Source organism: Pinus tabuliformis, chromosome 7 (genome assembly GCF_031772625.1).
Source record: "Pinus tabuliformis cultivar Carrire ecotype Pingquan chromosome 7, CPIR1, whole genome shotgun sequence".
NCBI lineage: Eukaryota > Viridiplantae > Streptophyta > Pinopsida > Pinales > Pinaceae > Pinus > Pinus tabuliformis.
The window spans coordinates 436,002,967-436,015,062 of record NC_142293.1 but is presented as its reverse complement, the minus strand read 5'-3'; the positions used below and the strand labels follow the sequence as shown (position 1 = coordinate 436,015,062).

The window sequence follows — 12,096 nt, the reverse complement described above, 5'->3', positions numbered from 1 at the left end:
AGCTAGACAAGATGGTCGTGGCAGGCATCATTGAGCCTGTAGAATAATCTGATTGGGTAAGCCCAATGGTGGTACGGGAAAAGAACCAGAAGGATGAAATAAGGATATGCATAGATCTCAAGAAGTTGAATAGCACTTGCATATATGATCCCTTCCCGACTCCATTCACTGATGACATATTGGATAATGTAGGTGGCCAAGAAGCATACTCCTTCACTGATGGGTTCTGTGGGTACCATCAAATCAAAATCGTGCCTAAGGATAGAAGCAAGATGACCTTCACTGCTAAGTGGGGATGTTTTCAGTACACCCTAATGCCTTTTGGATTGAATAATGCGCCTGTGATATTTTCGCATGTAGTCATTGCTACATTCAAAGAATTCATTCATAAGTCCCTGGAGGTGTACTTTGATGACTAGACTGTATTTGCGTTGGTAAAATTCCATGTGGCAAGTTTGCACCTAATGCTAGATACTTGTCGAAGGTACCATATTGCACTCAATTTGAAGAAGTGCCTATTTTGTGTTCCTTTTGGGACTCTGTTGGGTCATGTGGTTTGTAGACAAGGAATGATGGTAGATCCTACAAAAATCATAATAATACTTAAGTTGGAGGCATCGAGGAGTGTGAAACAGTTCCGCCCAACCTTAGGACATACTGAGTATTACAGGAAGTTTATCAAGGGCTATGTCGAGATCACTATGCTTATGGAGAAGTTGTTGAAAAAGGATGTCACATTCTATTTGAATGAGGACTATCAGAAAAGCTTGGATGTATTGAACATAGAGATGGTCACCACGCTGATTTTAGTTTTCCTGGATTGGAAGAAGGAGTTTCATGTACATGTAGATGCGTCATGTATAGCACTGGGAGCAATACTGACACAAGCTGGTGGAGGATAATTGGACCATCCTATAGCATTCAGAAGCAGAAGGTTATCCAAGGCTAAGAAGAACTATTACACTACTGAGCGCGAAGGGTTAGCCATGGTATATGCACTCCAGAAGTTTAGACATTATTTGCTCAGTGGAAATTTTAAGATGTATACGGATCTTTCTCCATTGAAATACTTGGTCAATAAGCCTGTCTTGGGGGGGAGAATCTATAGGTGGTTATTATTTTTCAAGGAGTATGATTTTGAGGTTATTGTTAAACCTAGATGACTAAACAGGAGACTAGACCATCTATCGCGCATCGAAACGGCGGAAGAGCCCACTAATTTGGAGGAGGGATTACCTAACACGCAACTATTTGCAATGTGCATGGCAGATGGTCACTTTGAAGACATCATACACTTCCTAACGATAGGAACCACCCCGAAAGGCTACACTACCCAACAGAAGGAGTTAGTGGTATGTGCGGAAGATGTTTTTGTCATTTTCGGGCATCTGTACAAAATGGGGTCTGATGAAGTATTACAACAATATGTACTAGAGTTTGAGAGGAGCAGTATCCTTGCAAAAACTCATGGGGGCACCGTGGGAGGCCATTATGCAGGAAGAATGACCACGGAGAAGATTGTACGTGCAGGATTGTGGTGGCCAACCCTCCATTAGGATTCAAAAGCTTACTGCAAGGTGTGTGATCTGTGTCAAAGGACTGGTCAGCCATCATGAACAGATGAGCTGCCTCTGAACCCACATATGACGTTACAATTTTTTGAGAAATGGGCGATAGATTTTGTGCGACCCATTACGCCCCAAGGGAATAATATGGGAGCACGGTACATTATCAACATGACTGAGTATTTGACTTGATGGGCGGAGGCACAGCCTATGAAGGACTGCACAGACATGACTGCTGTGAAGTTCCTCTTTGAATATGTATTGACACGTTTTGGGTGTCCAAAGATTTTAATGAGTGATCATGGTACGCACTTTCTGAATGAAACTACCAGCGCGCTGATGGAGGAATTTCAAGTATATCACTAGAAAAGCATGCCTTATCACCCACATGATAATGGGATGGTGGAAGCATTCAATAAGGTGCTGGAGAACACGTTGACCAAGGTTTTCAACATGCAGCGAAATGATTGGGACCTACGCATACTCACAGTACTATGGGCCTATCAGAAGACATGCAAAAAGTTGACTAGACAGACACCCTTTAGGCTTGTATATGGTGTTGAAGCAGTAATGCCCATAGAATAAATTATGCCTAGTATGTGCATAGCAACACTCACGGGTATGATGGATCATGGAGCCCTAGAAGAGAGGCTGGCACACCTTGCTGAGCTTGAGGAAGAGGGATTTCCAGCTGGATTTCACCAACAGGTCCAAAAGTAGCATGAAAAAGCATGGCATGATTAGCACATTAAGCTATGCACATTTAAGGTAAATGATCTAGTTTTGTTATATCACAAGAAGTTTGATAAATTTCAAGGAAAATTCAGAATGCATTGGTTAGGGCCCTATGTCATTAAGGAAATTACTGACGGTGGAGTAGTTTAGTTGGTTAAATTGAATGGAGATACCATCCCAAGGAAGGTGAATGCGAGCTGATTGAAGCCATACACTCGTGATCCGATTAGGTGACTATATGAGGGTAGCATAGTCTTAGCATTCCATGCAGCTAAAAGGAGGCGTGAGACTATAAACTACACTGCTCGGGTTGTGGAACTGCCTGGTTGGCGGATTGTATGAGACGAGGAAATGTCATAGAGTTCATGATAGCGCGAAGGGAGGTACAATACCCAAGGAGAAATCATGCAGGTTAGCCAAAAAGTGGCCGTTAAAGTCATTATTCATGATTTGACGGTAGAAATGCGGTTAAATGGAGTGGGAGGCTGGGATTTAAGACAAAATTTATGGGTAAGATCCTTGGAAATCTGCCACCAATCTAGCATTAATGAACTAAATGTGGGGGGAATGATTAGATTTGAATTCAAAATTCCCTATAAATTACAAGTGGAGGCCCAAAAGAACACTTGGAATTTTGAGAATTGAGTTGTTGAGCTCTCAAGCACACATGAACATCATGTCCATAGCATCATGTCCACACCCGCAAAAGCTATGGATGCTAAATTAGAGACAGTTGAGGGGATTGTGCTATAATTTGTTAGGGAGGCAGAGGGAGCTACTTCAAAGGGTTGTAGAGGTATTAGCTAAAGTTTTGAAATCACCATGGACACCTAGACTGAAGTCGACCCCAACCAAGGAGAGTGTGAAGGATAAGAAGGGTGAGAAGGCTGCAATACCAGTGTGCACATCATCGAGAAGAAACCCACCGAAGGACAAGCCCACCACACATGAAAAGGGCAAAGCCATTAACCTAGATCCAGAGGAGGAAGAAATTGAGGACATCCTGATGGATGATGAGGACTTGGGGATAGAAGTGGAGGAAGTTGAAGTCTAGGGTGCTAACCCTATCACTAAGTTGCCTAAGTACGTCCCTCCGTGCAAGGGCAAGATGAAGGTGCCAAAGGACATTAAAGAGAGCAAGGTCCTCTTAGAAACCCCTCTGTTGCTAGACGAGATTGTATTTGAAGGACCGTGCTTGGCGTGGTTCCTCTATTAAAATTGGAAGATTGGGACTTATCTCACGATGCGAAATTCCCACACTTAGTGACAGAACATATAATGCACCGCATTATTGACACAACCACCAGGATGACTACATTGGAACCGCAGAAGTGGCCCAAGGGAGTAGACAAGGCAGGTCTACTCAACCTACTATGGGTTTCACACTACAATCGCACCCCCATTACAATATTAGTCATGAAGCAGTTGTTATGCTTGGTGCACGATGCGTGTCTGTGGTTGGAGGAGCCAATACCCATCACTGACAGATTGATCCATAGGATCACATGGCTACCCTACACAGGTGAAAATCCATCCATGATGTTTGGCAGAAAAGGTGGTGAGCAGGCCCTCACAGAGGCCATGAAGGAGAAATTCAAGCTCGTGAAGAAGCCGCGAGGCTATTCCATCTCGCGTATCTGTGACCCTGCGGCCAAGGTGGCCACTCAGATTTTGGCAGGAAAGGTTATGAAGAAGTGTTGCAGCGATGAGGTGTTGACACCAATCATTACTCTTGCAACCTAATACGCCGAAGGAGTCTAGTTTAATTGGGCGCGCTATCTCTGCGGTGATTTCCTTGCGAACTACCACGAGGCATAGGAGCTCAGTAAGACCTTCCACTATGTGTTGCTCTTGATGTCTATTGTGTTGGTAGCCTAGGAGATGATGGAATACAGTCAGTTCCCCTCAGTCAGGCCAGACCTACCAAAAGTAGTGAAGTACGCTTCGCTATGGGCAACCAGGGATGCTCAGCGCATCAAGGATAGCAAGATGTTCTGGATCTTGATGGAAATGAACATCCACATGGCTATCACGGAAGATTTTAGGGGCGAATTTTCACCCTTGGGCTAAACTAAGGGGTTTTATATTTTAATTGGGTGAATATTTTGTATCATAGTACAATGTTACAAGTCGCCTCAAATTTATTTTATAAAAAAATTAGGTATGGAGGTTAGCCCACCTTATTTTAAGGGACAAGGTAAAAATAGTAAATTTAGCTCTTGAAATTAGGAGTTACAATCTTCCATTCGCCCTCATTTTCAAGAAAATGTATTTATGATAGTTATAAATAAAAATATAAATACAGTGGAGGTATGGTAAATAAATAAAAGCTCTTTTTATACTTACTCCAAAGGTATGGTAAATAAATAAAAATACAAATAAACTGGAGGTATGGTAAATAAATAACACCTATTTTTATATTTAGTCCATAAGCCTCTTTCTATTTAAGAAGGCTCAAAAACGAGGTTTCATTTAAGTGAATCCTATGGGCCAAATACCATATTTATAAAAGAGGTATGGTAAATTAATAAAAATATAAATAAATGAGAGGTATGGTAAATAAATAAAACATTTTTTTATATTTACTCCATATGTCACCTTATATTTATGAACACGCAAGCGTGTAAAAAAATAAAAATATAAATAAAGTGGAGGTATGGTAAATAAATAAAACCTCTTTTTATACTTCAAAAGTATGGTAAATAAATAAAAATATAAATAAAATATAGGTATGGTAAATAAATAAAACCTCTTCTTATATTTAGTCCATAACTTCTTTCTATTTAAGAAGGCTCAGAAAAGAGGTTTTATTTAATTGAATCCTATGGGCCAAATACCATATTTATAAAAGAGGTATGGTAAATTAATAAAAATATAAATAAACGAGATGTACGGTAAATAAATAAATCATTTTTTATATTTACTCCATAAGAACACTCAAAAAATGTGTTATATTTAGGTGAAGCCTATGGGCCAAATACCATGGGCCAAATTATTATTAATACCATGCAAAAAAATATTAAAACCCTAATATTAGTATTAATAAAAATAAAGATGGCACATGATATTGACCCATGGTATTCACATGGAATGAAACCTATTTAAAGGGGGGATCAAACTAGCATAGATCCATCTTTACTCTGGATCAAATATCGTGATATGCAAACTAACATAGAGTGAAAAAATATTTGATCCCTCTCGGGGCTTGGTAGATGAAGAGTAAAAATGGATCTTGTAATTTAATGTCACTTAAACGTTTTTTTTTTCTCGGCAAAGACTAATATCTATTAACTTAAAATAAAAATATTTTTACAAGTAATCGAGGCCTCAGAAGAATCATGAGGCCTCTGTACACAGCAAGTTCACCTCAGAATGGAAGGATTCTGAGCACAGGTGCTACAAAAAACTTCATAACAGAAAAACATGTCAGATCAGGACCAGTAGATAAGGAAGATTGTGCATGAGAGCATAGAACTGAGTAGCCATTGCAAGTCTGTCTGTAAAACATTGCCACTGCCCTGTAACTGACCAAAATCATCAAGCTGACAGAATTGAGCCATGTGTGTCTTCAATGAAACCTGGAAGCAATCATCTGCTTGACAGACAAAAAGAAAAATGAACCAGAACCGTGCCGCGTGGCCTTAGTCTTCCTTGCCCCCACCGGGAGTCTTCTCTTCTGCTGGACGGTCACTAGCCAAACACAGAACTTCATTGCCGGCCTTATCGTCCTCTGGGATCGAAATTGGGTGATTAGAGTCATTCAGAGTTCCATCCCCCTCAGCAGGGAAATTTCCTACATGGGGCAGAGTAATTCTTGGGCTGTCAATATGGCCTGGCTGATCCACCAGAACTTTCTCCGGGCTACCCATGGTCAACTGCTGCTCGCTGCTCTGAGAGGGTTCCGGAGCGATACAGGCCAGAGGATGGATCTGGTTTTCTTCTTCGGAGAGAATTATGGTGATATGGGCAGAGATCAGAGGTCTATTGAGGTTGCTCTGGAATTTAAAATGGGTGGTCTGAAAAGCACTGTTTGGGATAGGCCTACGAACAGGGCTAGAGGGTTGCACATTCGCCTGAGAGGGAGGGAGATTAGCAGGTGAGTGATCAGGGTTATCAGAGCTACTGGCAGTAGGCCGAGAGCCATCACTGAGATTTCCTCTGGGTCTCTTCCTGCCCCCATGTTGGACCATATTGAAGAGCAAAAGAAGGGCTATGGAAACAATAGAAATAGTAGAGGGAGCAATTGAAAAACAAAATGCGTGATCCAGAGAAGGATGAGTGAGCTACTTACCCCTGAGACATGCCTGAAACCTGAGAGGCGTGCCTCTGAGAAAGAGGACCCTCTTACTTCCCAGATTTTTCGCGGACCAGAACTCAGAGCCAAAATAATTGAAACACACCATGAGAGGGAAGAGACGGGTGGTAATGAATATAACCATCCTTGCCATGCTTCGAACCAAGTAAACCATAAATGCGCAGACACCACCGTTTCCGTCAAACTGTTGATCATCCATTTTACTTAAGGTGAAGGTCTGGGGAGCCCCGCTGCTCTGCAGCATGCAGTACGCGGTATTAACAGTTGGCATCAGAGCCATTTATGACAGCAGTAACACCCGCATCCGGGGGATTCACTTCCTCCTGATATTTGTCTTTCTGCATGAGATTGTCGAGCTCCAGGAGTTGAGAGTCAGTGGCTAGGCTAGAAATTGGGCCAACATGAATTTGTAATCCGCATTCAACTCCTATATTAGCAAGAAAGTCTGCGACTTTGTTTCCATCCCTGCGAGTGTGCAACAGAGTGACAGCTCTATGGGTGGAAAGCCAGCGTTCAATAGAGAGAAGTCTGTTGGCCAGTCTCCAACTGTTACAGACTTTGCATGAGGGGGAACCCTGAAGGATTCTGGTAACCATATTGATAATAATTTGGGAATCACCCTCTACAATTAGAGGAAAGAAACCTCTGCCTTGTGCTATTAGTAACCCTTGCCAGAGACCCTCCAGCTCTGCTGAGTTGTTGGTGTCCCATCCTTTAGAGCCAAGGAAGGTTAAAAGAGGATCTCCTTTGTGATTTCTGAATAGCCCTCCAAAGCCTGAATTCCCTGGGTTCCCTTTTGATGCGCCGTCAAAATTTAGCTTATACATATGGATGGGAGGAGCTTGCCATTTCTGAGGAGATTGGCTTCTTGGCAGTTTTGTTTCTTTGGGCAGCTGATCGAGCTTCCATTTGAAATTCCAGTTAGCCCATATTGATTGTTCTTGGGGAATAGATGGGAAGTCCTCCTGGTACCAAGTTTTGAGAGAGATAGTTTCTTCTATATTTTGGCAGATTATGTTCCATATGTCTTCCAACTGTCTGTGATGGTCCTTGAATAGTCTGTTGTTTCTTTCCTTCCAAATGGCCCACATGATGAAACCTGGAATAAGCTTCCAAAGGAGATTTAAGATTTTACTTTGATAAGGGTTATGGGCCCAGCTGCGGACTGTAGCAATAATGTCTCCATTGATTCTTCCTTCCTTTTGACAGCGAAAACTGACCTTTTCCCAGAGCATTCGAGCTAGCGGACAGGATTGCAGGAGATGCTTTGTAGTTTCCTCCTCTTGTTTGCAATTCGGGCATATGGAGGGGCCTTGAAAGCTTCTTTTCCTTAAGTTCTCCCATGTCAATATTTTGTTGTGACATAGGATCCAAAGAAATGTGGAGATTTTCGGCCATAATGAGGGGTCCCATATTTTGCTCCAAAGAGGATCTAGCAGCATATGCTCTTTGATCATGATATTGTAGGCCTCTCTTGTAGAAAAAGAGCCTTTTTCTTCATAACCCCACCTTAGAATATCTTTATCCTCAGAATATTGAATTCTTCTTTTTGTTAATTCTATTTCCAGGGTTTGTTGGGCATGGGCCTGTCCATGCCTTAAAATTTGATCTGCTTTTAACCATTCCCTGTAATCATTGTTCGGAGAATGTCTCCAAAAGTTTTTGACTACCTCTTGAGATTGTAATTCCTGCTCCATATGAGGATGAGGCGGGATTTGGTCCTTTAGATTAGGTAACTGCTGCCATGAATCTCCCCAGAATCTTGTCGTGCTACCATTTTTCACCTCCCAGAAGCTATGCTGCTGTATGAGGGTCTTATGCTGCTGGGCCGAGTTCCACATAATTGATCCCAAGGTAACCTCTGATAGTCTTATCCGTTCCTCTATTGGACAATTCCTGGCATATTTCGCTGTCCAAAGAGATGCCCATGGTGTAAATGGCTCAGCTAGCCATCTCCACCAAATTCGAGCTCCCATCACTTTATTGCTATGAGAGGGATCCCTCAAACCTATTCCACCTCCTTTCTTTGGTAAGCATGCAGTCTCCCATTTGACCAGAGCCCACTTTCGCTTATGGCCGTTACTGCCCCAGAGAAAAGATCTTTGAAGCAGGATGAGTTCTTTGAGAACCCATTTGGGGGCAGCTAATATGGAGAATAGGTATAACGGCATGGCTTGTAGAACAGCTTTTATAAGAACAAGCCTGCTGGCCATATTGAGAGATCGGTGAGTCCAAGAGGATAGCCGCGCTTCCAGGTTCTCTAGAAGGATTTTCCATGAAGAGTTCTTGAGGGCCGAGGCTATCATGGGAGCACCAAGGTAGGTGGAGGGAAGTTTAGCTGAGGTGAATCCCAAAATGCGGATAATTGCAGACTGTGTGGGAGCAGGAGTGTGAAAGAAATAAATTTGCGATTTGGACTTGTTGATGGAGGCGCCGGAGGCATCAGAGAAATCAGAAAGAAGAGTTTTGAGTTGACGCGCTTCTTGGACCGAGGGATGCCCATAAAGCATGTTATCGTCAACGAACTGCTGGTGTGTGAAGGCAGGGGAATTGTGAAATGAAAGGCCTCTGAGGAGCTGGGAATGCTGAGCAGATTTGATGCTTCGGCCTAGACCCTCAGCCATTATGACAAACAAAAATGGGGAGAGGGGATCACCTTGCCGGATTCCACGAGAAGGATGAAAGGTAGCAGATGGGATGCCATTGATTAAAATGGAAAAGAAAGAGGAAGAAATAAGGCTCATGATCCATCTAATCCAGGGGGCAGCAAAACCAAAAGCAGTTAAAACTTTTTCAATATACATCCAACTTAGGCTATCAAACGCTTTTGAGAGGTCTAATTTGAGCAGCATACCTGGCTTTTTAGTGGTTCTCAGAGAATGAATTATTTCATGAGTCAGGATAATGCCGTCAGTAATCTGCCTTCCCTCCACATAACCCGATTGCTCTGGCGAGATAATGATAGGGAGTAACAGTTTGAGACGGGATGCTATGACTTTAGACACAATCTTATAGATTATGTTGCAGAGAGCGATCGGTCGATATTTGTCAGGAGTGCTGGGCAGATCGACCTTGGGAATCAGAGCTATGAATGTTGCATTCATCCCTGGAAACATCCATCGAAGAGAACGTGACTCCTCAACCACCTGCCAGACTTCCGTTTTGATCAGTTCCCAGAAGCTATGGAAGAAGTTTGATGTAAATCCATCCGGTCCTGGAGCTTTACCAGCTTTTAGATGTCGTACTGCCTGTTCCACTTCTTGTAGGTCTACTGGTTTGAGAAGCAGTTGGTTGTGTTCATCAGTGATGAGTTTAGGAATGTTCCTGGTAATTTTCTCTATTGCTTGTGATCTGTCTCCATTTGGCTCCCGGTGCATTTGCTGAAAGTAATTTAATAGAGCGCCTTCAATTTCCTCATGCTTTTCCACTTTGATCCCCTGCTCATTTTGAACATGAGTAATATTGTTATGCATTCTACGTTGTATGGCTGTGCTGTGGAAGAATTTTGTGTTTTTCTCACCATCTCTAAGCCATCTGACTCTTGATTTCTGCCTCCAAAGCGTTTCTTCTTGCCTAGCCCTTTCTGCAAGTTGCAACTCAAGAGTTCTCTCCTGTTCTGACAATTCCTCTGAACGTCCCTCATCAATGATCCTTTGTTGCAGCTGCTTCATTTCTGATTCGATCGTGCTTTTGCCCTGGAAGATGTTACCAAAGGATGTGTGATTCCAGTGCTTGATTTTACCCTTTAGATTCTTAAGCTTTTGTTGGAATTGGAACATTTTTGACCCTGGAGGTGGGGAGAAATTGTTCCATTCAGTGATGATAAGTTTTTGGAATTCTGGATGGGACATCCAAAAAGCTTCAAAACGAAAGGGCCTGCGAATCTTATTTCCAGGACGTGACCATTGAAGTGAAATGGGCCAATGATCAGAGCCTGAGAGTGGCAAAATGGATGCAGAGAAGTCCCCACCGATATGGATAGCGTTGTCCGATAGTAAAAACGATCTAGTTTTGAGGCTATCTGCTGATTCCCTGCTCTTCTGTTATTCCATGTAAACACTCCATTGTTGAAAGGTAGATCTATGAGCCAGTTAGCCTGAATGAAATCCTTTAGAGGGAATCCTTCCTGACTACCTCTGCATCGACCTCCTTTTTTTTCCTCCAATCTTGTAATCATATTGAAATCTCCACCGGAGATCCATAAGGGATGCTGCCTGTTTTGGTTGAGAACAGAGAGGGAATTGAGGATTTCAGCTTTGAGAGATGCTTCTTGAGGAAAATAAACATTAGTAAGGAGCCCATGTAGATTTGTCCCAGTAATGTGAAAAGATGCTTGAAGGAAGTTCCTATGAGCATGAATATCGCTGAGATTGAGATCTCTTGGGTCCCAGAGAATCGCCAGACCTCCAGATGCTCCATCAGCATCCACAGCGGCATTGAAACATCCTGGCCAAATTTTCGCAGCAAATCTGTCTAAAACATTAGAAGTACATTTGGTTTCTTGCAAGAACAAAACTTGAGGATTTTCTTGCTTTATCATTTTTCTGAGAATTTGTATCTTCCTTGGGCCATTGAGCCCTCTTATATTCCAGGAGATTAACTTCATTGAGACGGGTTGTTTTCAGATCTGTAGTACTTGGTTAGCTTGGAATACCTACCGGATTCCACTAATATGTGTCCAATCCTGATTGTCCTCTGTAAATCAGTCTTCCTTCCTCTCTTTTTGATGTCCTTGGCAATGAATCTTCCATCCCAGGGTCCTCCAGTTTGTATTCCCAGTGATTTTTGCCGTTGCGCCCTTGATAGAACTTGTTCCAGATTTTCAAGTTGCCCCATAGGAATGTCATCGAAATTATTTGTTGTGCAAGCCTTTTCTAAACCTGGAATGTCCAAGTCCCCTATATCTATAGCCTCTGTTTCTTCCTCCATAAATTGTGGATAGTACGATTCTTCATTAGGGTCCGCTTCTGGACTGACCTGCAATTGGGGGTTCTCCATCTGCCTTGTTTGGGATGTCCCTATCGGTTCCTTCTGCTTATCGGAGGTGGAAGCTTCCTTGATTATAGAGTCTTCCTGATTCTTAAAGGCTACTACCTGTTTCGACTGTCTGTCTTTCGCTGCTCCTGGATCTGAAGGGGAGGGCGAATCCATATTGATATCAGTGTGATTAGCTAAGATTCAGAAGCTGTTGCTTGTTGAGGGCCCTGAGGGGTTGGATTGTGGCATCTTATTCTTTGAGGCTTGCTTCTTGTGAGATTTTCGGCGATTTGCTACCTTGGTAAAACCATCTGCCTCAGAGGCATCCGATCCAGAAGGAGAGGGCTTTTGAGTTAATGGGCAGTCTCTAAAAAGATGTCCCAGGGCATGACACCTGCGGCATCTGAAAGGAACATGCTCATAATCAATCGGTTGAATCCATTCAATATCTTCATGAGAGATACTTACCGCATCTGGGAGAGCTCGATTGAGATTCATGTATAC

General features: G+C 42.6%; 1 protein-coding gene across 1 annotated transcript; it reads right to left on the bottom strand.

The window, feature by feature from the left end:
• Positions 1-6,872: 6,872 nt before the first annotated feature.
• Positions 6,873-11,766, bottom strand: LOC149247832 (uncharacterized). Its single transcript, XM_089445921.1, has 3 exons — positions 11,274-11,766; positions 10,750-11,061; positions 6,873-10,549 (listed from the first exon to the last, which is right to left on the bottom strand). Exons 1-3 carry the CDS (start codon positions 11,764-11,766, stop codon positions 6,873-6,875), a joined length of 4,482 nt encoding a protein of 1,493 aa, XP_089302047.1.
• Between the last annotated feature and the right edge of the window lie 330 nt (positions 11,767-12,096).